Source organism: Eurytemora carolleeae, unplaced genomic scaffold (genome assembly GCF_000591075.1).
Source record: "Eurytemora carolleeae unplaced genomic scaffold, Eaff_2.0 scaffold603, whole genome shotgun sequence".
Lineage (NCBI taxonomy): Eukaryota > Metazoa > Arthropoda > Copepoda > Calanoida > Temoridae > Eurytemora > Eurytemora carolleeae.
The window spans coordinates 74,436-100,519 of record NW_019396807.1 but is presented as its reverse complement, the minus strand read 5'-3'; the positions used below and the strand labels follow the sequence as shown (position 1 = coordinate 100,519).

Sequence of the window (26,084 nt, the reverse complement as noted above, 5' to 3'; positions counted from 1 at the left end):
TTTTGTAATGAACACTTAGGATTAATTTCTTTTAGTTGCGAATTCGGAGATTAAAAGTTTTTACTAAACGCTTTAGACAGCAATTGAGGTTAGCGTTTTCAGAACAAAATTTTTGTGCTTTGGTTAATCTTCAGAGAAGCACCGACTACACGGGATAATTAGATTTTGAAATATCTCGTAAAGCCTCTTGAAAGCTAAACAACATTGAACGGATTAAATCCAACACCAGTGAGAATCTAACCCAAAAGTCAGACCGTGTGTTTTAAATCTCGGGATCAAGCATTGATCCCCATCTACGGATTAATTTAATTTAATTTTGATATCCAGTGATTATCATATCTCCTAATAAACTACTGTAATAATTGAAAGATCGAGCAATTATATTCAAAATTAAGCTTGCCCAGGTGAGATCAGGCGTTCAAGATTAAAAATATTCAAGCAGAAGTTTCGATCTCAGACTATTAAAACTCTTAAAAATCTCCTCTACGACATAGTTTTCAATAATAAATGACTATATTTTCAACTCTGAGAAATGCACAGCAACATACAAGGAAATGTTTACATTACAAATAAATTTGCATAAGCATATGTACAGTGTACACAAATTGAAAAATTAAGTTCACACAAACTTGGAACTTCCGGTTAAAATGTACGACATGGCAAGGATATATTTACAAGGTTTAAATGGTTTCTAAGTTAAATAACTTTTTGCTGAATGTTTTAATGTTGGCCAGAACTATTTTATGTTGGACATAGAACTTTATAATGTCGGCCAAAGAACTGTTAAACGTTGGCCCTGTTTAATGTCGGCCAAAGAACTGTTTAATGTTGGCCAGAACTGTTTAATGTTGGCCAGAACTGTTTAATGTCGGCCAAAGAACTGTTTAATAATCTGCCGAATTTGATCTGTTTGCTCGTGAAGCCGTAGTTTCTGAACCTGAACAAAGATGATGGATGATATTTAGAATTTAGATTTTTTTATCAGAATTTAAGAGAAAAAAGAGACGAAAAGAGATGAATATAGACGAAGAGATGAAAAGAGATGAATAACAATGAAAAGCGATGAATAGAGATGAAAAAGAGGTGATAAAGAGGTGATAAAGAGGTGATAAAGAGATGATAAAGAGATGATAAAGAGATGATAAAGAGATGATAAAGAGATGAACAGAGATGAACAGAGATGAACAGAGATGAAAAGAGATGAAAACAGACGAAAAGAGACATAAAGAGATGATAAAGAGATGATAAAGAGATGATAAAGAGATGAATAGCGATGAACAGAGATGCACAGAGATACACAGAGATGCACAGAGATGAACAGAGATGAACAGAGATGAAAAGAGATGAAAAGAGATGAAAAGAGATGAAAAGAGATGAATAGAGATGAAAAGAAATGAAAAGGGATGAAAAGGATGAAAGAGATGAATAGCGATGAATAGAGATACAAAGAGATAATTTTAAAGTTTTACTACTGCTTATTTTACTTAATACTTTATATAAAACATTTTTGCCCCACCCCCAAAGATTTATGAAGCGATCAGACTATGTATCCAAGTACTGTGGAATATAAATAATTCAAAAAAAAAGTTTATTGAGAGTGATCCCCAATTTTCAAAAATGGCATGTCCGATTTAAAGGGGTACCCTTGAAACTGAATTCTGGTAAAGCATGATTGAGATGTCCAAGAGAGTTTTTGTGAGAATTGAACCCTCTTTAAAGCTAAAAAAATACAATATCTTCCACTGAACAGGCACTGTTGTGAACCGGGTAGGCTTCCCTTTAATTACCTCAGTCATATCCTGAAGAAAAACTGTTGTAGGTATATCGTAGTTAGGATCCACTTGGAAACTCTTCTTTAGAACATCCTGATTAAATCCCAGGGAGACCAGCCGACGAATCGTCTGACGAGCGCAAGCACTATGAGGCCGGGACGCCTCTACTTCGCTTCGTGCAGCGAATACACCCTGAAAATATTAGAACATCAAATATTTAAGAAATTGTGTGCGCTGAATACAGGCTAAATAGACATATAAATAATAACAGAAATTTGAGGATCGATGAAAAAGGTTTCCGCGGCAGAGATGATATTGCTGGAGAACTTGCCGTCCCTCCCTCAACCTTGATTGGAGGACTAGTCGTCCCTCCCTCAACCTTGGTTGAAGAACTTGCCGTCCCGCCCTGAACCCTGAACTCCGGTCTAATCTAATCCTTAGAGGAGTGCTGCCGAATCATGATTTCATTTTGAGTTGCATAATGTTACCAAGCATTATGGAAACTATGAATATATTTCTGAAAAAAGTTTGGATAAAATAGTAAAACATGATATCAAAGACCCCGTACCACAAATTCATGACATCAGTCACAAATATTGTACGGTTTATGAATAAGAACCGAGCATTATATATCGATAAGTGTACCTCTAACGTTACTTGAACCCTGTTAGTAAACAGCTGACGATCGATAAAGTTCTGTAGTGGTAGAAGCTCCAGGGTGTGTTCAAGGCTTGCCGTCATCCTTGATATCTCCGGGTGGAGGATAGGATAGCAGAACCATTTGATGAAATTGATGAAGCTGGGTGGAGAGCCGAGTATACCCTCGCAAATCTTGTAGATACACTCAGGCTTAGTAACCGCGTCCAGTCTGCTCACGTTGCCGGAGTTAGTGATGGTTGCAGTCCACTTCGCACCTTCTCCCACCTATACCAAAAATATTAAGATTCATTCAAGTTTTTTTTTATAAACAATATCCCCCCTGGGCCCCCGATCACGAAGCAATGTGAATAAATTGGATTTATATGACTCTTAGTAATATTCTCTTCAACAATTCTCAAAAATATACACGAGCAATACAAGACCAGAAAACATAAAACTAGGAAATCTGTAAACTGTTCTGAAGACGGAATAATAAAAACAAAGAAACTGGTTCATAAAAAACCCCGTGACAACTCAAGACTAACTAATGTACCACTGCATGTGAGAAAACATTTATCCAGGGCAAATTGATTTTTTATGAGGAGGGGGAAATAAGGCCCTTAAAATTAAATAAAATCTGAAAAAGATGTTCATAGAGGGGAGAGGGGGAATAAACCCCTGATTCCCTCCTCATTTATCTTTTAATTTTACGGCCGTTAAGGAGGGATGCAGAGAATTGAACAAATTGTCATTGATGAAAGTGGGAATATACGGAGAATCTACAAATTATCTGAGCCTTTCAAATACCGAGATATACGGACAAGGAACGTGTCTTCCTAAGACACTTCTATAACCTCCGAAGATTCAAGAAAGAGCAACGTGGCCCGTATCGATTTTTGGGTTAGATTAAAAGAGCATTTTATCACAGAAGCACGGACAAGGTTATTCATTCTCGTTTCTATCCATTTTCAAATTCTATACTTAAAATCTGCATAATGATTAAAAACACCCTTTTTAGGAAAATAAATTCAAAAATTGTTCTGTTATTTGTTTTAAAGAACATTAATTTAAATGCATGTTTAAAATCGTAACTATTTTTTCCAAACGACTTTAATTAGGTTTAAAATCTTTTCAAAGAAAATCCTCAATTTTGAATCTAAAAAGATGAACAAGAATCCCCCCCCCCCAAATTTAATTTAGATTTCCTGAAATATGGGGGGGGTGGGGAATCACACAAAGCTTGCAATTTTTCATTTAAATAAATCTAAATTTTTTGATGTTACCTATACGAAGATGTACTATACATAGTATAAATATAACGTTACTAATCCACACCAACCCTATCACCAATCCTTTCAGACATAAATCTCAACCAGGCAGTTTTAAAAATCAAATTTCCTATATCTTTGAGAATAAACCCTAACTGAATCTAAATATATTCCTTGAATTGATATGATGGCCAGGTGTAGGAGGCCGGTCGACCAGGTCGAGATACACGCAGGTAGTTATCCAGACAACTCACACCCTTCACTACATCATAGAACACATCATGACTGTGTTTAGCGAAGAGTTGTTGAACCAGGCTGAGATCCTCTCCTGTCTCAAAGAGTAGAACTAAACCATTGTTGTTTCCTGCTCCTCGCATCCCACTCCTTATCTCCTAAACCAAAATAGAAGAATTATTAGAAATGAATAAAACATTAATTCAAGGGTCTTCTTATTTTGTCACAGGGACTTGAAACGTAATTTCAAATAACCCTCCATGCAAAGAGGAAAATGCCCGATTCACAACGGTATCTTAATCTTTTCAATAATGTCGAAAAAAACCTCGTTTATCTAGTGCTCGCGTTTAATGTATAATTTTGTTAATTTCTCCATAGTTCCAGGAGCAAGAAATGCGCAAGTCTCTATTGTCGAGAAGAGAGAAACAATTGGAAGGATTAAACATTCCAAAGAATGAATAGACAAAGAATTACTTCTAGATACATTTATGGCTCCATCTTTCAGTCCATGTGAGTCTCAGACTTTGACTCGAGCTATCAAAGGAATGCCAACAACATTCTCCATCTCTCGCGAAAACCAAATAGCAAAATTGTTTCTTTTTTTTAAACCGTGTATTACTATCTTTTCTGATTTGAATTCTTTTATTTCTGCTTTTATCTTGATCGTCGAGAAGAGAGAAACAATTAATAAATAATCTGTTTTCTTAAACAAAACTGTGAACACCCAACTTTATCAGATTTTTTTTAAGGGGAACGTTTGTGAATTGGGCAATGGGCATGCCACTCTAGAGAGAGTTACTTAAAATTACGTTTACAGTCCCTTAAAAGAAAAACTTACGTCCAGATAGTTAGCAAACTTGTCCATACTACTCTCCTCCATCTCTGCCTTCCTCCTACCGAACTCTGTACCCTGATGATAGTACTTGTTCCTCTCCGCGTCAAAAGTAAACCCTAGCTCTGAGAGTACTTGAGGTTTATCCATCAGTGCGATGGGAACCATCAGACACTCGTAGTCGGGGTCTTCCTCCTCCGGTAGGCCTGGGATATGGACAGAAATCTGCCAAACTACCAGACGTCCGTCAACAGACACGGTGTCAACAGCCACCGACATTAGAACATAACGCCGTTGAGGAAGTTGTGACTCAGTATTACCGCCGACGGGAACGGTTTCAATATGCGGCATAGGTCCGATAAACCCGTCTTCTTCTTCCCCGACGGCTCGAATAGAAAGTTTAGGGCTGGGGGTTCTGGGTTTAGGAACCTGATTAAAATAATCCAAGGATATCCGAACAATGTTTGTCTGATGTGTATCCAGATCTCCGTCTGTCAGCTGTCGTGGATATCTGTCGAAAGGAACTCCACGCATTATCTCCAGGAGATATCCATAAACTGTTTGTTCTGGTTCTCCTTCAAACTCAGGAGGAGGTGGGGTATAGTTCTTAACAGCGTCCTCTAGGGTCAGAATATTAAAGTCTGCTTTAGCCAAGGATTCAACATACAGCGCTGAAATCTCCCGCGCTTTCTCAATATCCACGTTTAGAGTCTGCACGAGATGAACACAAATAAACTTCTGAAGATCGCTGAACGATCTGATCGCAAAATCCAGACTTGACTCTCCCTTGTTCTGAATCCTGGGATCTTGAGCAGTTACTGGAGCTGGGAGTTGGAAGGCTGTGTGGAGGATGTTCTGCAGGGTGTTCGAGGACAAACCTTCTAGTCCATGGAGGTGGCTAGCGGATACAGATTGATGGTAATCCCGGCTGTGTTTACCGGTTATACTGTCCTGGATAAACTGACCAATATACCTAAAACATATATTTTTTAAAAATTCACTATACCATTATATTTTAATCTATTAAAAAACTTGGCACTGAGAATTCTTGGCTCATCTTACAGCTATAAAAATTGATCTAAAAATTGATCAAGTTCGAAACATTTGTGACTTTCAAAGGGCAGCCCCCCGTCAGACTATCTTAGTCAAACATTTACAGAATTTAGACTTCAAAGGCACCAGCTACCTCCCTTTTTTGGGGGGGAATTAGAATATTTTTTAAACACTGTTCTGTGAAAGTTTGTGGTAAACTTTCACAGAACAGTGTTTAAAAAATATTACTTAATTTTCAGGATGCGCAAAATATACAAGCGAGAAACGAAACAACTCATCGTTTTGCCGTATAATCTTCCCTCCGGGTTCAAATGTAGATAATAAAATCAAAATTTAAAAATTAAAGCTTTGGGNCCCAAATAATCAAAGCAATTACAACTAACCTGAAAAAGGATCCGTCCTTCAATAGATCAGCATCCATCCTATCCTTGATCTTCTTTGAATCATAATCCACCTCAATATTATCATTCATCACCTCCACCTTCATCTCGTCCACGAACCCCTCCACACCTGCCTCGTTGTCTCTCAGCATCTTCCAGAGCCTGGATTCCTTGAACCCGGCCTTCTCTAGTTTTAGAGCTATACGAACAGTACACTTCTCAGCTTTCTCCTGAACAAAATACATAACAACTTTCCCCCCAAACTTTCGACCATAAGAAAAATTGTCTTCAAAAATGATTTCCAAACAATCTAAGTTTGTATTTTTACGACAAAAGTTTAAACCAAGATATGTAATATTTCAATGATTTAAATAAACAATATTGGAAATTGGTTCAAGGCGAAAAGTTTGAAGATAAAAAATTTGTTTACATTTTCCTCGAAATTAAGAACTTTTACACATGTGATAGAAATAAGACCATTTTGTAATTTGGAATTTTTTTGTTGAAAAACAGGAATAAAAGAAATAAAATTCTTATTAATATAACTTTAACAACAGAGAAATTGAAGGAACCGAAAATGAATCATAAAAGAATCATGATTAAAAATAAAAACCAACCTTTAAATCTTCCTCCTCCGAATCCGCCCGTTTCTTCTTTCTCTTGAGAAATATTCTATCCTGCATCAAACATCCAGCGACATATTTCCAAATATCCTTCTGAGCAATCTCCATCCTCTTTTTCTCCTTGTTCGACAAGGGTTTTAGGTCCCTCTCCCTTGAACTCCGCTCCAGAGACTCATCAACACTGATCCCTGTATGTATCTCAGGGTCCGGAGAATACTGCGGACCACGAGCTATGGATGGTTCGAAGAAATGAGGGATCTGAGGAGTATGTTCTGAGGGATAATCAACTGTAGGGAAAGCGGCATCTATATAGTTGCTCTGATGCTCAGGGACAAGGTTTAGAGGCGGGGGTCGGGATGGATCAAAATCTGCCAATGGTTCTCTTTTATCTCGTGGTAGCTCACGTAGGTTTGAAGTCACGCCGATCTTAGAAATGAACTCTTGAACCTTATCTTCCCACGAGCTAGCTCTGGTTCCGGTTTCTCTGGTATCAGTGCTGTATCTTCTGTTGTAATCACGGCTCTCGTATCTTCTCTCTCCGTATTCTCTCTCTCTACTGTACCTCTCTCTATCTCTCCAATCTCTAGAACGATCTCTAAGCTGTCTAGGACTGCGACGATCAAGATCTCTTCTGCGGTCTCGAGATCGACGTCTGTGTCTGGAGTCCACATCTCGAGTTCGGGACCCCTGTGGGGATCTTGATTTCACCGATCTGTAGTCAAGGCGTTCTCTTGAGTCTCTTCTATCCCATCCATTCCTCCTGGGATCGAACTCATCTACAGTGTGTCTCCGTTCCTTTATAGGAGTTTTCTCAGTCTTGCCAGCAGTCTCAGAAGCAATCTCTATTAGTCTATCTTCAATACGAGAATTGGTTTCGGATACAGCTTCTTCTTTCGCGATTTGTGATGCATTCTCAGCAGATTCATTGATTGGTTGTGTTGCAGATTCTTCAGTGTTTTTTATCTTATCAATCTCAGTTTCTGATTGTTTGGTGGTTTCATTGTCAGCTTTCATGTCCGAAGTTTCTTGCTTGTTAGGAGAGATACCTGGAGTAGTAACTGCTTCTGTTAGAGATAATTCACGTCTCTCTCGTTTTGAAGGCGTTCTTTCTCTCCTAGAGGGGGTTCGTTCTCTTCTGTAAGGTGGTCTGTCTCTTCTGGAAGGTGTTCCGTCTCTTCTGGAAGGTGTTCTGTCTCTTCTGGAAGGTGTTCTATCTCTTCTGGAAGGTGTTCCGTCTTTTATAGGTGTTCTGTCTCTAATAGGTGTTCTGTCTCTAATAGGAGTTCTGTCTCTTCTAATAGGAGTTCTTTCTCTTCTAATGGGAGTTCTTTCTCTTCTTATGGGAGTTCTTTCCCTTCTCCTATTGGAAGTCCTCTCCCTTTGTTTGGATGGTGTTCTTTCTCTTTTACGACTAGGTGTTCTGTCTCGTCGATCTCTATGTTTCTCCTTCCTAACAGGCGACCTGCTGTAATCTTTGTTGCTGCGGGAGTGATCTCGTTTATCCTCGTTCCTTTCTTTAGACTCAACACCGTGCTTATGTTTTCCTTTTTTCTCCTCGTTTTCTTTTTTCACTGGAGATCCAGAACCTACCTGATTTTTTTCTTCATGTTTTTTAACCTTTTTCTTCTCCTTACGTTCCACTTGTTCAGATTCTTCTGCCACCTTAGGTATCTTAGCCAGGTTCTCGGCGTTTTCTTTCACAAGGTTTTCCATCTCCTGAGTAGGACTGCTCTGGTTTGCTACACTGGGAGAGAGACTGAGACTAGTTCCAGATAGAGGAGAGTCTGATACCTTACTCTCTGCTCTCCTAGATACTGATACAAGTTTTTGTTCTAGAGTTTCTCCGTTGAGAACAGAGCCAGTCGATATACCGCTGTCTACACGGGATTTTCGGCCTTTTGGATCTTGGGAGTCGGTCTCTGCGTTTATCTTCTCCGTCAACTCTTCGGTTGGAGTATCCTCACTTTTAAACTTTTTCTTTGAAAGTTTTTTGTCTTTGGTTTTCTTCTTTTTCTTCTTTTTAACCTTTTCCTCGGAATCTACTGCAGACTTCTTCTTCTTTGGTGTGATCTCTACGGAAGACACGGAACGAGATTTTCTTTGTTTCGCTTTTTTGGGACTTACTTTAGGAGAGAGTTTTCTTTTTCTCTCTGACCTGTCTCGTGACCGATCCCTTTTCTCTGACTCTGACATCTTCTCTTTCAACGGTTTTCTGCTAGCGGAGCTGGATACAGGACTATGATGAGATCTCTCATATTTATCCCTAGAAGGATCTCGGCTTTTTCGCCGTCTTTCCCTGGACTCGGAGCGTCTAGCTTCTCGTTTATACTCGTCTTTTTTCTCGGACTTTTTGTTCTCTTTGTCCCTGTGCTTCTTGGAGTCCCTGGAGTACTCCTCTGTAGAAGATTTATTATCTTCATCCCATCTGCTCCGGTCCGGTTTTACATCAACCTTGATTAAAATTATAAAAACGTGTGGAACACACATGTGTATTTTTTCATATGTAAACTTCGAATGAAGTAGCTAAAAAAGAAAGCCATGGGGTGAAAATAAACAAAAAGGCAAGTTTTTGTTATGCTCCGTTGAATACTTTTAACCCAAAAGTTGAGAGAATCTTTCAAAAAAATAAATACACATAAAAACTTGCTATTGTTTACCCCCTAAGACGAACGAAAAAAGAAGAACGGCAACAAATAATAACACATTTTTTAAAATAAATTTACTAAAACTCGAAAAAGTACTTAATAAGAATAAAAACAACAAAAAAAAAAATAAGATTCAAAATGATAAAATATTTTTAAGTGGCTGAGTAACTTCTTAGACAGGTTAGTTTATCATTTTGAAGTAATCTGTATTATCATTTTACCGTTTTTTCTCTCAAACATAACCGACCTATGATTCCCCATCAGAGGGACGTTAGATTACTTTACGTCCCTTGGGACAAGTAAGTAAAATAACGACCCGCTCAGCGAAGTTTTCGCGAAAAAAATTCGCATTTTCTTCTCATCCGATAAAATTGTATACAACTGTTTTTTCGGGAAATTAAATTTGTTACTTAACTTAATTTACCTAACTTGAAATTAGTTATCGCTTTGATAGAATACAACAAACATCTAATGGATAGGTTTATGAATGCATAAAATAGATATATGACGACAATAGGCTTTGAATAAAGAGAAAAAACGCACATAAAGCTGGAAAATTTAAAATCAATAAAGTTTGAGTTTGTAGGATAGTAAAATAAAGAATTAATATCGGCAACTGATAAGAACATTTATCAGATATTAAACATAAACTCTCAATCTCTAAATACCTTCTTCTTCTCCAGTTTAGATCGAAGATCTTCTCCGGACTCACTCCTACCCATCCCACTTTTGGACTCCTTCTTTCCTCCTTTCAATCGTTTCCTCAGCTGCTCTCTCAGGTCTCCAGAGGACCCAGAGCGGCGACTCTGAATTTATTTATTGATAAATTTAGGAAAATTAATTAAAACCTAAATCTTAATTATCAAAAATGAAGAAAATAGTTAATGGTTGTGTCGAAAAAATACTCGAGAAAAAAATATTGCTCTGTATATCATTTTACTCAAAAATAATTTATTTCCTCAAAACCAGCGATCAAATTCTCAAGAAATTATTGAGATATGTGCGAAATTTATTATGTGCACAAAAAAATAGTTTTGAACATTGAGGCCGAATATACATACATCTTGTTGTAATTTACATTAAATTTTAACTAGTCATCTAGAATCTAGATATAAACCCCTGAGTAGACATTAATGTTACATCAAAAATTCCAATGATAGAAGAGTTCAATTACCTCTTTCGGCTGATCACGAACGGTTACGTTCCGCATTATATCATTTCAAAATTTTAATCTGAAAAAAAAACTATGTTGAGGACATAAGAATTTAAGAAAAAAGTAATAAGCATTAATAATACTGTAAATTGTGAGATATTAAGTTTAAAGTTCAATTAAGATATATGATAACCAGCACTTGCGCGCCTCGGCCTTAATATGACAGGAACGTTGACGGGGGTTGACAATTTTTTAACTTTACTAGATTGTGCACTTCTAACATTAGATTTCCGCTTAACAGCCTTGGGATCTTTCACTGGTAGAGTTTCATTCTTGACCTTATTGGAGGCAGACTTTGTAGGTTTACATTCTTTAACTTCTTCTTGGAGTTCAGTCTTGACATTAGATTTACGTTTCACAGTCTTGAGTTCTTTCACTGGTTGGGATTTTTTTTTCTTAATCCTTGATTTAGGTTTAATAGGTTTGTATTCTTCAACCTCTTCCGTTATTTCAGTTTTTACTTCTATCTTGATAGCCTTAATTTCTTCTCCAGATTGAGGGATTTGAGATCCTTTCTTTCCTTTCCTACCCTTTTCTTTCTTAATCTTAGGAGCCATGGGGCCTGGTTCACCAGTAAACCAAATAGTTCTTTTATTCCCATCTTCCAAGTTTCTCATTCCCTCAACGTAATAACACCGGAGCCAGCTAGTGAAAGAAGCCTGTGATTTCTGACTATCCTCGTTTGAATATTCCTTTCCAGAATCCAAGTCTAGAACCTCTTTTGGAACCTTACTGCATAGTTCTAGGATGTCAATCCCATCTTCGGTTTTAATCTCTCCCAGAGTTTCTAGGACAGCTCTAGCCTGGTCAAAGGGTCTAATTCCAGCTCTGAACAAAATTTCAGCTCTCAGATAATTCCCAATACCGTTGAAGAATTTCTGGTTTAACAATGCTTCACAGATTGGTCGGTTAAAGGCTGGATTCTTCAAGTTCTTCAAAATATTCTCTCTGAAGTCTGAATATTGAAACATTGGATCCGGACCTCGATCTTTCCCCCAATCTCCTTCTATCTCCCATCTCCCAAACCTACGGTAATCTACGAAACAAAGCGCCATGACAGGAGTTGAGTCGACAGTGTAAAAGCGTAAATGCGCATGATTTGGGAGATCTGAAGCTTCTGCAAGTTTAAAACAGCCTGACATACCAAATCTGAACAACAGATGAGTTTTAGAACTCAGAGATTTGGCATCCTCCAGATGTATTTTCAACTCTTTACCCCTAGTCTCAGCTCTGATTTTATATTCTGTTGCCGTCCATTCCAAAGTAGGATTCTTCGTCGATACTTCGGATTTCTCAATCACGCCGCCGAACTTAAACCTTGCAGCTGCCGCGTTTATAAATCTTGCTGCAATGTGCAATTCCGGGCCCTCCGGCATTTTTGTCTATGTATTTGAAAAAATGACTGAATAAATTTCATGGGAAATTTCTTAATTTTAAATGGTGAAATACATTTGCTGTCTTTTAGTGAATTTGAAAATAAACTTGGCTTATACTGTTTCTGGGCCGAGAGTTGCGGCTAGAACAGGCTGGGGGCCGAGCGCTGCTGCCACATGACCAACTTTATCCATGTGTTCAATGTGAGGGGGGTCAAAAAAATCGTTCCTAGCAAGTTTCAGAGGACTTATAATAATAAATAAATTCTGAGCAGTGAGCAGAGCTAAATTAGGTTAAACCAATTCCTGAGCTGAGCAATATGGCTAGGACATGCTAGAGGAGCCGGAAGTAAATTCCTTGTGTACCCTCTCCTCTCTTCAATTTAGTACATGGATCTTATGTGTAAGACATGGATGTAATTGACCATGTGACCGCAGCGCCCAGCCCCCTATCCTGTCCTCGAGGCAGCGCTTGCCCCAGAAAGTGTATTAAACTAACCTAATCCTAACGTAATACCAAATAACTTAAAGTTAATGGTTATGCACAATATTATTAAGAGTCTAAAACCTTAAACATTTTCAAGAACAGGTTCGATGATCATGTGAAAAATGTCGAGCATATATAGTGAAAAATATCAAGTTTAAGAATCGCTTTTTATTACTAAAAATGGTATTTAAGCGAAACCAGAACAATATAACAATATAACAATATATTAGGAGGGGGGACCAAAAATCGTATACTGGAACGGACCCAAGACACATATTCAACATTTAATAATTTACAAGAAGGGGGGGGGGGCGCCGGGGCGGGGTCCATAAATCTCTCCGGGAAATGGCTGTACCGGATAATACTTCTATATATAAATTTGGCTTGTCTGTCTGTTTGTCTGTTTGTTTGTTTGTTTGTTTGTATCCAATTAACGTCAAAACGGCTGAACCGATCGGGCCCAAATTTTTTGTGGGACATCTAGGGACCCCAGGGAAGGTTTATGAATGATTGAAATTTTAAAAATTTGTGTTTTAAAGGTTTTTAATTTTGTAAAAAAAATTAAATTTTTGAAAATCCACGAATTTTTTTTAAAAATCCGCAAAAATTTTTCATCGTTGTTTTGAAATGTAAACAAAAAGAACATGTTCACAATTAAAATAGAAGATCGGCGCGAAGCGCCCTAAAAGCCTAGAAAGAAGGGCGCGAAGCGCCTTGAATTTCTAGTACGGGTATATTCCTAGAGAACGATTTTGTGGAAACCCCCCTCCCCGCCCCCTTCCTGTCAATTTTGTACAGGGCTCTTATATGTTAGACATGGATATAATTGACCGTGTGGCCGCAGCGCTCGGCCCCCTAGCCTGTCCTGGCCGCAGCGCTCGGCCCAGAAAGTGTCTTGGTAATTTCCTACAGAACGATTTTTGGACCTTCCCCCCCCCGTTCCCTAGGACAGACCCAATGTCTTAACTAACCTAACACGTGGCCGCAACGCTCGGCCCCGTATCCCATCCTAGCCGCAGCGCTCGGCCCAGAAAGTGTCTTAACCTAACCTAACCCTAAATAATGCTAAATAAATAGTAATAACGTCATGTACAAAATTGATAGGAGGGGGGGGGGGGCTGGGGGGCCAAAAATCGTTCACTAGGACGGACCCTACTTATGTACGTTAAAATAAACGTTAAAAGGTGGCATTACGAGCCCAATACTTAGTCTGACGCAATTTTACCACCCAACACCCCAACTCGTTTCTTGTGAATGAAATTAATACAAAGATTTCATTTGCGATGTGGACCCTAACAGTACGAAAAAGCGACCGATATAAATATAAGGAATTATTTAACCATAAACACTAATAGTTTGACATAAATTACTGGTATTGTCACACTCCAAGTTAACTTACATTCACAACAAATCATGAAAAAGCTCGTCAGACAGTATTTTCAACGATCACGAACTAAGTATGGCCGCCTTGTGAGGAGGTTGAAATCGATCTGCGCACAGTAAAGGAACAAACTGGCAGCCATTAATACACGTGGATTTTAAAAATAATGGAATATGAACAAATTATTCAGAATAAAAAAGGCACATTTAGCTTTGGAATGCAAGTTTAATAACTTCAACAAAATTCCGTAATATATATTTTTTTAAATCGTGAAAAACTTCTTTCTTTTGATACTTGGCAACAATTTTAGGAACATACTGGACGCCATTTCTTGTTAAATGAACAAAAGATTAAGAATTACATTATTGCCAAAAGCCGGTCCGGGCAACAACAAACCATGGCCGCTAAAACTAACATATTTGGGAAACAATAAAATGGACTTAATTAGTAGAACGATCTTTTTCGTCATTTTACGCCAACTAATTCACTATTCAGCCGCCAGCGACAAATGCGACTGTGAGTTGTCAGTAATTACGAATCGATGCCAACCAAACTATTAAGTCCTAAATTCTTGGACCTTTGTTGGAAAACAGTCTCATTTATTCTGAAATGGGTAGTTTCTAAAAAACCTATATTTTTTAAGAGAGTTTAACTATCCCTGTGGGCTTTCTCCGTAACTTATGCCGCGTATCGTATTGATACGCAATTGAGAAATCTCACGTAAAAATACTTTTTGCGCATGCGCAGAAGAAACTAAAATTCCATTTGTCCAATCAGATATCGCAGTTTTTCCGCCAACCAATAAAGATATTCTAAATGGAGACCCGAGACTCTAAATGATGTTTACAATTACAAATTATTTGCGGAAGTAAAAGTAAGTTACTTGTATTTTTCTCCTCGTTAGTGCAGGGTAGATCTGGTAATTTCCCAGAGAACTTAAATATAGGAAATCTTTCAGATTTTTTTAATGTTTTCAGACAAAAATTTTAAAATGAACTGAAAATGCCAGAAGAAGAAAGATCTGTTCCTGTCTCTCTCCCTGAAAATCTGAGTTGGATGGATCACCTTCAAGAATTGGATGGAGGAGTAGCTCACCAGAATGGATTTGCCGGATGGGGCGGAGGATTTTCCTCCCATAGTTTTCCATACTATCCGGCATATCCGTCAACACACCATTATTTGAGAAAACCCTTTCAATCCACCGACTCAAATGGCGATTCAGTTAGAGTTGCTCTCATGGGCAATGGAGTTGGGCAATATCAAAATGAAGTTTCCAAACATGTGAACAGAGATGGCAACCAGGTGAACGGAGCTGGTTACAATTGGAATGGAGTTACTAACCACGTAAATAAAGATGACAACCATATGAACGGGATTGGTAACCATTTGAATGGAGTTAACAACCATGTGAATGGAGATAACAACCATATTGATGGAGTCAGCAACAATGTGAATGGAGTTAGCAGCCATGCAAATGGAAATTTAGTTTATAATGGAAACATGATCAGTCCAGAGTGTGAACAATCTAGAAATAATCATGCAATCCAGAATGGAATCATAAATTTACAATCTACTAACACACAACAGTCTCTAATTGCTCATCCTCAACCTAATTATCAAATGCAACAACAGAAAGGTAACCCAGAATCAATCAATTTTATTTAACTATAAAAAATCTGTTAATACAAGATTATTAGAATAAAAAAGTAATAATTCATATTTAATTTGATCAAACTGAAAATATTGGTAATTTCCTAGAGAACGATTTTTGGATCCCCCCCCCCTCCTCCTATCAAGGTCGCACATGGTTATAATTGGTCATGTGGTCGTAGCGCCCGGCTCCTTAGCCTGTCCTAGCCGCGGCGCTCGGCCCAGAAATTGTCTTAACTTAACCTAACCCTAAAATATTAAAAAATAAATAATAATCATTTAGCTTAAATTATGGGGGGGGGGGGAGGGTCTAAATCGTTCTCTAGGTCAGACCCAAATATTTTTCATATGGTGTTATTGAAGGTCTGTAGATGTAGTTTTAAAAAACCCTCCATTTATCGAGTGTCACTTCTGATTCATAATGTTACCCTATTAACCCTTGTCTGATCTTCAATGGTGGAACAAATTATTATTTTTCTCACTAAGAATTGAGAGCATCTGCCAAGAAGGAAATTACAATATTTTAAAACATAACAGCTAACATGCACACTTAGAGGGTTAGATGGTACCATTGCAAATCAGACTATCTATCTACCATGAGGAGTTACTTGAAATTACCTCTAAAGTCAAATTTCTATTATCCCACGAAATTTATTGAATGAACATTAATTTCAGTTTCTGCTTACAACTGGACTCAATATATTAGTCCAAAGAAACCTTGTGAATCTCTAGCTAGTGAAACCAACTCTGATGTAAATACTCCAAGAATAAATTTGAAATTAAACCGTGATGAAAATGGAGGATGGCAATTTTCACAACCCTGGACTCAAAATGAGAACAAGTACAAAACTGAAAACAGTTTGAATATCCCCCTAAGTCCAGGAGCTGGTCCTATAAAATATGAAATTAATCCGCTTAAAAGACAACATGATTCTTACAATTGGAGCCCAGATATTAAACCTAAAATTGAACCAGAAGTAAAATCCGAATTTAAACCATTGAAAGCTAATCCAGAATCTGTGAAAACAAATCCCAAGGTACACATCGAATATTTTTTTTCCATGGCTACTGGGGTTGTAAATGCAAAATCATTTATAAGAGTTAAAATGGCAAACATTCAAAAGCATAATTTTAAAGGGTAAAGCTTTTCATAGTATCTTATGACTTTTTAAACTGATGTTGCTATCGTTGATTGGAATTGTTATTTATTGCTAGTGGGCATTTCAAACCTTTTCTCTGTTTTCCAAAAAATAAAGCTTTTTAAAATCATATAACAACCCCTGTAATAGAAGAAAACAACAATACAATATATGCAAAACACGATTTTTCCGGAAAACGTTTATTTTTTACTTTTTTGATTTACTATCTAAAATGAGATTTTCCAAAAATACTGTTAATTTTGTTCCTCTAATCCGAACCTACTCATTTTCCAGGATTCTCCACGGAAGGTTTTGAAGTGTCGGCTAGACGCAGATAAGTTGGGAGATATGAGAAAATCTATGGAAACCGTTCCAATTCGAATACTGGAGAGAGATCTTAAATATTTTTCTCCGGAGGAACAGACTCAGTTATTGGAGAAAAAGAAATCACTCAAGGTAGAAAAATGTAAAAAATATAAATTATTTAATATATAGAATTGAGGGGTTAAAGACAAAATCTAGAAAATATTCAATTAATGATAAAAATACTCAGAAAAGGTTTAAAATTAAACAAACAAGTAAGATAATAAAATCAAGAGAAAAATCTTTAGAAGATATTATAAATAGAAAAAGAAATTAACCAAGATAGTTAAAATAGTAAAAGTGAAGTAAATCAACCAATCAAATGTAGAAATAATAGATAAAGGAATTAACTAAGGAGTGAATATTGAAACACTCTAGGTAGTGGAGAAAATATTGCTCCAAAAGTAAATTTGTCTAATTACTCGAAACCTAATTTAAAAGATGAAAATATAAATTCCAGCGTTTCGGTCGTTTAGATATAATGGTGTTTGTAAACTGTATAGCATATAGATTAATATTCAAGATCCTTATTTAACATTTAAACTTATAGACGAGGGGAGGAAGGCCAGCCACAATTTCTAGTCCGAGCCACATTATCCTCATTTTATCGTCCGAGACACCTCAAAATCCTCGTCCTTCAAATATTATTTTTTCAAAGTGTAATCCTCCCAGATAAAACTAAATAAAGTTTGACATCATTCTCATGGGTGTATCATTGCAACACTTTAGTCCATCCATATGTTATGGCCTAACGTGGACACATTTTTAAAAGTAGTTTTATCTTTAAGAATTGGAAACGTTAAATCACATAATAAGCGAAGGACTAGGATTCCGAGGTGGCTCGGAAGAGAAAATTGGGAGAATATGGCTCGGACGAGAATTTGGTGTGGCTGGCCTTTCTTCCCTCGTCCAGAGGGTGTCGTATCGTTTGCACTAATGATTGATCGGACTAACGTACATTCGCAATAACGTTCATTCGGACTAACGTTTAGTGCGACTGAACAACTGATTGTTCAATCAAACTAAAAACCACATGGAAGGTTTTTTGAGCACGTGGAGAACATTTTTTTTAAATTCTAGCGGAATTCGGTTCATTTAATTAATTAGTTCCATTGAACATTGTAGTGGGAATGAACAAAAAAATGTTCAATCGAACTAAACTCTAAAATTTTACAATTTGCCCATAAAATATTAATTAGTACTTATGAACATCTTTTAGTGTAAATGAACAAAAATTTGTTCAATCGAACTAAAATCTAAATTCACCATTTGCCCACAAAATAGTATTAGTAAAAATGAACATATTTAGTGCAAATGAACAAAAATATCTTCAATGGAACTAAAATCTAAAATTATCATTTGCCCATAAAATATTATTAGTACAAATGAACAAAAAAATGTTCAATCAAACTAGAATCTAAAATTTTACGATTTGCCCATAAAATATTATTAGTACAAAAGAACATACTTTAGTGCAAATGAACAAAAATATGTTCAATCGAACTAAAATCTAAAATTTCACCAATTACCCATAAATTAACAATATAATGGCACTAATATTTCCAGAAAAAAAATCAGTCCATTTGAAATTTTTTTTTTGGGACATGTTCATTCGTACTAACGTTCAATTGCACTAATATTTACAGAAAAAAAATTAGTTTCGTTTGAAAATTTTTTTTGGACATGTTCATTTGTACTTACGTTCAAGTGCACTAATATTTACAGAAAAGAAAAATTAGTCCATTTTGAACGCTTTTTTTTGAACATGGTCATTTGCGCTAACGTTCAATTGCACTAATATTTACAGAAAAAAAATTTAGTCCGTTTGAACAAATTTTTTGTTGAAAATGTTCATTTACACTAACGTTCAATTGCACTAATATTTACAGAAAAAAAATTAGTGCGCTTGAACAAATATTTTTAGTATTCCAGATCAATTGCACTAATGATCATTCGTACTAAAATATTCCTGGCGGGAAAATAAAATTTTAGTTCAATTGAACACAGAAAACCAGATTTTCGTTTATTTGCACTAATGTTAGATCGTACTAAAAACCGGTTACTGATCAGCTGACTTTAGTGCAAAAGTACGTTAGTTCAAACGATATAGCATCGTCCAGAGTTTAAATAAAAGTTCAATATTTAAGTAGCAACTCATTATTTTACAGAACTTTTAAACTTTAACTTAAACTTCGCGCATTCTTTAGTTTTAGACTCAGGTTGCCAAGATATAGAGATTAGAGAATTTAAGAATGTGTCGAGAATCAATTCCTTTAAAAAGTGTATAGTCATTAAGAAACAATATTTTTAGGATGTGTTCCCTGCATGTGACTGTAGGGGTAGAGAAAATGGTCCTTGGTATACGCATCTAGGATACGCAGAGAACCCACAAGAACTCAGGTACGCACATTTTATCATGATTTACACAATCTCATTTTTAAAGTACATTTGATGTTGTTACAAAGCAAGTAGTTTTACTTGTGCGTTATCAAATCACTTATTTAGTGAAATGGACCGTGTACACTGCACAATTGTTGTGCCTTATGTACATGAACATGAGTCTAAAAGTCGACTTCCTTTTCACAGTTTTCTAGTTATCACTGTAAATACAAGCATATGAATTTATGCAAAATCTTTGAAATGTTACATATGCACTAAATATGAACTGTGTTATATTGCATAAAAAGAAGAAAATTATTTCTCTCACCCTCGGAATATACATTTAGGCTAGACTTATGCAAACTAGGAATTTCTTCTAAACATTTAAATCTTAAACACTACATGTCTCCGAAATTTAGAGTTAAATAATGAATAAATAATAAATCTATTTCCTTAGGAAGCAAATAGAAGATAGGGTTGGGGAGTCAGGAGATTCAATCAGATTTATCCAGGTTCAACTTGCAGGTAATCATCATAAACTCATTATTTCCAATTTTTGCTAATTTTCAACACTGAACTGGGTTCATAGAAAAATGGTTTTTTGTTCTAAATCTGAAAAAAGTTAATATTAACTGAGAATTTAAGTTCTAAATTAAACTTTAAGGATAATTTCAAGTGACCCTTTAATCAAAGATGGCATGTCCTATTCATAATGGTACCATAAACAGCTTTGTCTGATCAAGTATGACTTAGATATCAATATTTATAATTTTGAAAACAGATTATTAATGTTTATAATTTTTATAAATGGACGATTTTAATTGTGGTTTCTTTTCTAAAGTGACTTGCGCATTTCTACTGCAGGAAAACAAAGGAATTATCAGAATTAAACACTTAAAAACCGAGAAAAAAGAACGGTATCTTACATATTATTGGTCAAATAAAGGTTTCATGGGTACCGTTGTGAATCGGGCAGTGCCATCTTTGCATGTATGATCAATTGAAATTACACTTTCAGTCACATTTTTTAAAGATTTCTTTGTGTTATTTTTCGTGTAGATTTTACCATTATCTTTTAAAAAATGTACTCTTTAACAAAATTTGGAATTCATGTAAAATACAGTTGGAATTTATGTACTCAATAACTTTTAAAATACAGTTGGAATATATGTACTCAATAATATTTAAAATACAATTGGAATATATGTACTCAATAACCTTTAAAATACAGTTGGAATATATGTACTCAATAACCTTTAAATACAATTAATAACTAGGATACGAGGGAAAATCTGCGGAACAGTGCCCAGTTCCAAAATGGGTAGTTCGTCGATCAAGCAAACTGGAAAAGTTTGTGGTCGTCTTCAAAACCAGGTATTTTTTATTCGATTATTTATTTATGATAAATGTTTTATGAAGGTGGTGGTTGGTGGGAGGGGGAAATTTCTAAGCACATCGATTATGGTGTTTTTTTTTGTTTTGAAGGAGTTTGAAAAAAGAAAAAAATAGCTAATTTGACCCAAATCAGTGGATGTTTTATCTTTAGACCTGGACATGAATGTAAAAGTGCTTGTATTGTTGTGGCACTTCTTCAGTATGATGCTCTGGACAGTGGACTTAGTGCCCAGGCCTACTCTAGTATAACTAGTATTACAAATGCAAATATAGGTAAAGAAAACTTTTTTTTCTATCGTATTAATTTTTTATAATTGTAAGGCAATTCCTTAAAGAAAAAATATTTAACCATTAAAGTTTGCATTTAAAATTTTCAAGAATGATCAGGTCTTTCCAAATTGATAAAAAAAACATTTAACATGCATTTCACCTTCATCTTTGACTGTAGGGTGTACACTGTACAATGTACACGAGTCCCCTCTATTACAGACCCTACAGCACTTAAGTGTTAGACATAATTGTTTCATTATATTCTATTTCCTCATAATCCAACGATATTACATATTCTTCAAGTGTTTATATCTTTTAAGATTGAACTGAATCTTATAATTAGAGACATCCAATATTTACAAGGTTGATTTTGATATATATTTCTCTTTATATTTCCAAGATCCAAGATTGATTTTGATGCAATTCTCCTCGAAGAAAGGAGATAAATAACACTGATCTACATTATTTTTTCTTATTTCTTATTTCTTGTTTATTTTTTTAATTTTTACTTGCATTTTGTTTTCTCTCCTGTATTTGATAGTAATGTACGAAAAGTACTTTACAAAGGCAAATTTTATTGTCATGTTTGCTGCTCAATACTAAATTACATGTCTTCAATAACAGAGCTGTCGAAATTTAAGATCTCAAATTTTATATATTCCTGAGCAAGTAGAGAGTATATAGCGAAAAGCCATTTGTTTAACCCTGTGATTTTTGGTTATCTCTATACATAACCCCGTGATTTTTGGATAACTCATGTATAGAGCTAATTGCTTTGTGTTTTTTAAAAAAAAATTTGAAGAAGAAAAATATTGTATAATCTAGGAACCGAAACCAAACGTGCCTGTGGAATAAATGCCGAAAGAACGTGTAGATGTCAGGTATAAAATTATCATCTTGCTTTTTAAGATTGAAAAAAAAAATATTTTTAATTGATTTTATTTGTGTTCAGGGAACTAACAGTTCTCTGGCTGGGCAAAGTTACACATGGGGGTGTAGTAATTCTATTTATAATTATGATCTCTGCAAGTTCTCCCGAGCTCGAGACCCAGCTGAGGTAATAAATTTACTCTTACTTTAACTAAATCATTTCTATTCCAAAACAAAGTGATAATTGACTTTATAAAACCCTCCTTTACATCTTGAATTATTCCTCCGGACGTATCAGCTGTGACGAAATTTGTGAAACCGAGCATGGATCGCAGTACACAGTTCACATTACAATGCAATTGCACACTGGAAGAGAATTCACTTACAGCCTGCTTGTTGTGAGGATGTGTCCAAGGTAGATTCCTTAACCCTAGAACGGAACCGATTTCAGTCCCTAGATTCCTGAAATTGAGTCCTAGATCTGTGAGCAGCTCCGTCTCCGGTCTTGAGTCTGTCTGTTCTAGGCTGGTCTACGGTTGCAGTCCCAGTCCTGAGAGCATCTCCGAGTTTAGAACTAAGTCCATGCGATGAGTGATTCTTAGTTCTGACTGTCATGAAACCAGCTCAAACCAGAGATTATCGTATATCTCGTTACTAAACCTGTAAATATTCATTCGTATATGTGTACTGCGTAAAAATCCAGATTTTGCTAAAACTTAACATTAAAGTACCAACCTCTGTTTATAGTTTTCTTACAACGTTTTTGTGTTTTAGGTTCGTCAGTTCAAGCTGGACAATAAGCCTACGGAGCTAGAGGAGCAGCTCAAATGTGTAATCGACAAGGTCGCAGATTCTGTCGCTGTAAAGCACAAGGTTTCTATTTTTTTACATTTTTATTGAATCTAAAGCATCATTCAAATTTTGTTATTAACTGATTCTTGTTTTATATTATAGGTCCTAGCCCCAGATTGCTATAACAACATGGCACTATTTGGTAATTATGGTTGCCGAATAGGCACAGGGAACGACCGGCCCTATAGCGGAGTTACCACAGTCGTCGATTTCTGCGCCCACGCGCACGAAGACAAATCTAACATGATCGGCGGCTGTACTGCAATTATAACGCTTACTAAGCCGGAATTGAGACAGGATTTGAGAGGTGAATAAAAATTAATTTCTTTAAACTTAAAATCAATTAAAACGTTTCCTCGACTTGAAGTGTGTGCAAGCGGAAAATGCTATTAGAATTAGATCAAGCTTAACATTGAATTGAATTTTTTTAACCTCAATTCGAAGCTTTTGGAATGAGAATAAGTAAAAAAGTGCCAATTATGGGTTTTCTAATCTACGCCATTTTTCATTTTCCGAGAACCCTTTTCTTTTACTATTTTAAAGCAAGTCTGTTCCATGCAGGAGTTTAAAGAAATGGAAACTCGATTTTCGTTTCATAAGTTTAACTTTAAAAAATGAAAAACCTCTCTTTTGTCAACAATAATTTTAAAAGATTCTAATTTATATATTTATTAGGACCCAATCCTGTTGGCGGAGGGAGTGGCGATGCTAGGGTTAGGGATGACGATGATGAACAACTTCACTGTCTTCCCCTCTATCTACCCTGTGCTACAGAAGCAGAGCTGGAGGCTTCTGTAGCAGACGGAGGAATAGAAATATTAAATAAATTTAAGAAAAAGGTAGATCAATATTTACGGGAAAAAAAACTTTTCGATTCATTATTTTTCGGAGAGTATTTTATCATTGAATCGAGGAAATAATTATATTCAAGGCTAAATAAAATTTCATTAAAAGTGAAAGAGAAAAAACTTGAAATTATATTATTCCAAAAATATTCGAAAATCTTATTATTATTAAAACCTTTTTTTGGTTTAAAAAAATGCACAACACATTATATTTCAAACAAAAAACTTATTTTGATCTTGAAAATAAAATAAAAAGGTTCAAAAATCGTTTTACTATTATAAACTAGGAAAATTAACAACAAAACTTTCAAGAAAGATCAAATTATGAAACGAACGAGAGTTGAGTAATTTTAACTTGATGATATCGTTAAAACAAACCTTTGTTTAGGTGGTTGTTGGATCCAAGACTAAAAGCTGCAAAGCTCAAATGAGAGCACCAAAAAGTAAAGAAGTGGGAGAAGGTTCCCCACGGAAGAGAATAAAGAGGGAGGAATGGATTACAACTAGTCCAGCTGAACAGTCTCCTTCCCAACCCCAGTCCCCAACACAGCAGGAGAATGTCCAGGTTCCGATTTTCAAAACCGTGCTTATGAATCAAACTTTAAGTAATTCAGGTACAGAGTGATTTTTATTTGTTGAAATTAAATTAAATATTTGTTGCAGGTTTATGAGTCTGATTGTCATGAAGTGTTTGAAAGTCCTGAGATGGGTGGGGTTGCCTTCTCCCTCCCTCATGGCAGCATGCTCTTGGAGGTGGCTAAACACGAGCTCCACGCCACAACTGCATTGAAAAACCCAAACCGATTACATCCAACTAGGATCGGTTTAGTTTTTTACCAACACTTTAATCTTCACTTTAGCACACACGCCAAGGATGTTTATGTCGACAAACAGATGAGCAGCCATTATCAGAAGTATGTTGATTGGTTAGCGGGAGATTTTGCTCCAATTGCTTGTCAGCTGAAAACACTTTCAGCTGTTGGTTTTGTTTTCCCGCCAAATATTCGACTGAAGAATACAAAAGGGGAGAAAATGTCGGAGAAGAACCGTTTTAATCCTCAGGAATTTCCCGGATTTACTCCAGGGAGAATTGTTGATGGTGTTTTTACTCTGATTAATGGCTCACAAACTTCAGAGTCCCAAGCACGAGAACCTTTGCTGCAATCACAATCCGGGAATTCTCCGACACAACAATCAATAAATTGTCAACCTCAGCAGTTGCACGGGGAGCAAATACATTCTGAAATGTTGTTTCCTGATCTAAATAATTCATTTCATGAACATCATCTTTATTCGCCACAAGCAGCCTCAGCCATCCATTCTCAGCCGTAGCTCTTGTTACACCTCTGTAGAAGCATAATGTTAACATACTCCAAGTCCAAAGGATGATTGATAAAAGTGAAAGTTTATTCAATCTTTTGTAGAATTGATGGGAATTCGGATTTAGAAAAAAACCTTTGGCCATATCTTAAAATGGCTTTTATATCTTATTTTAAGATAGTCAATTGCATGCCATAAATAACCGTCACAAAGTAATATTTACTAGAAAGTGATACTTTATTATTTTTATTTACGATAAATTTTCATATAATAATAATATTAATTATTTTGACCCAGGCCTGCTATGACGGACCTTTCAAATATTTATTTTTATTTTGTCAGCTCAAATAATCTCTTATTTAATGAATTACAGCTACACCTCGAGTGTCAATACATTTGTTTGTGATCTGAGAAATACTAAATTTTCTGATTTTGTTTATACATTTCATTCATCCTAAGACTAAATCTTTCCAAAAACATTCAAAATTATAAATTATTTCTCGAATATTATTAAAACTATTATTTATATTTATTTATTTAAAAGCTTGTTTACATTTGTTGTTGTTTTGCATAGTTCAAATAAAATTGTTAAATTGTTGCTGCAGTAAATATGGTGGATGTTACAGGGTGTCCCACGAAACATGACATTTAAAAGATCGTTATATTTAGTTAAAACATCCTTTTGCTTCATTATCTTTTACTTTGAAATCAATTTTAATATAACATGACTCCCATATATTACTTTTATTGATCTTTGGTACCTAACAACTCAACAAATTATGGAAAAAGACATTCAAACTATTCACCAACTGTCATGTTTCGTGGGACACCCTGTAGTTTAATATTATAGAAATTGACGTTACAAAACATTTCATGTACGAAAATATTTCTGAACCATTATTTATATTTAAAAATTGTCATCTCTAGTATAAAACTCAGTGGAATAATTTAATAGAGCATTGTTGCAAAATTTGACGAGGGACTGGGGCAGAGTGTTTTTTTTTTCAAAAAAGCGCCGTTTTTAGGATTTGAAGTTAAATAACGGCATTTTTTATTTTTTGAATGGATGGCTCTGTGCCTTCAAATATTCCAAATTCTAAT

The 26,084-nt window shown here is 35.7% G+C and overlaps 3 protein-coding genes across 4 annotated transcripts; 1 reads left to right on the top strand and 2 right to left on the bottom strand.

The window, feature by feature from the left end:
* Positions 1-494: 494 nt before the first annotated feature.
* LOC111708892 (eukaryotic translation initiation factor 3 subunit A-like) lies at positions 495-11,387 on the bottom strand. 2 transcript variants are annotated; one of them, XR_002766747.1, is made up of 11 exons: positions 11,376-11,387; positions 10,621-10,678; positions 10,115-10,252; positions 6,796-9,252; positions 6,182-6,408; positions 4,752-5,718; positions 3,853-4,071; positions 2,418-2,696; positions 1,788-1,964; positions 806-937; positions 495-767 (listed from the first exon to the last, which is right to left on the bottom strand). XR_002766747.1 is itself a non-coding variant. In XM_023482399.1 (10 exons), the coding sequence occupies exons 2-10, from the start codon at positions 10,654-10,656 to the stop codon at positions 863-865; spliced, it is 4,575 nt and encodes a 1,524-aa protein (XP_023338167.1). In that variant the 5' UTR covers positions 10,657-10,678; positions 11,376-11,387; the 3' UTR covers positions 495-862. The 2 variants fall into 2 exon arrangements, 1 of the variants encoding a protein (XP_023338167.1); XM_023482399.1 differs by having other exon boundaries at positions 495-937.
* LOC111708893 (endonuclease 8-like 1) lies at positions 10,680-13,937 on the bottom strand. The gene is made up of 2 exons (XM_023482400.1): positions 13,919-13,937; positions 10,680-12,041 (listed from the first exon to the last, which is right to left on the bottom strand). Exon 2 carries the CDS (start codon positions 12,033-12,035, stop codon positions 10,776-10,778), a length of 1,260 nt encoding a protein of 419 aa, XP_023338168.1. The 5' UTR covers positions 12,036-12,041; positions 13,919-13,937; the 3' UTR covers positions 10,680-10,775.
* Positions 13,938-14,877: 940 nt separating this feature from the next.
* Positions 14,878-25,701, top strand: LOC111708890 (methylcytosine dioxygenase TET2). Its single transcript, XM_023482398.1, has 14 exons — positions 14,878-15,536; positions 16,226-16,587; positions 16,984-17,145; positions 19,364-19,452; positions 19,889-19,956; positions 20,709-20,805; positions 20,978-21,099; positions 21,922-21,977; positions 22,049-22,153; positions 22,741-22,839; positions 22,921-23,125; positions 23,494-23,657; positions 24,052-24,228; positions 24,327-25,701. The coding sequence occupies exons 1-14, from the start codon at positions 14,903-14,905 to the stop codon at positions 24,993-24,995; spliced, it is 3,009 nt and encodes a 1,002-aa protein (XP_023338166.1). The 5' UTR covers positions 14,878-14,902; the 3' UTR covers positions 24,996-25,701.
* The last annotated feature ends 383 nt before the right edge of the window (positions 25,702-26,084 follow it).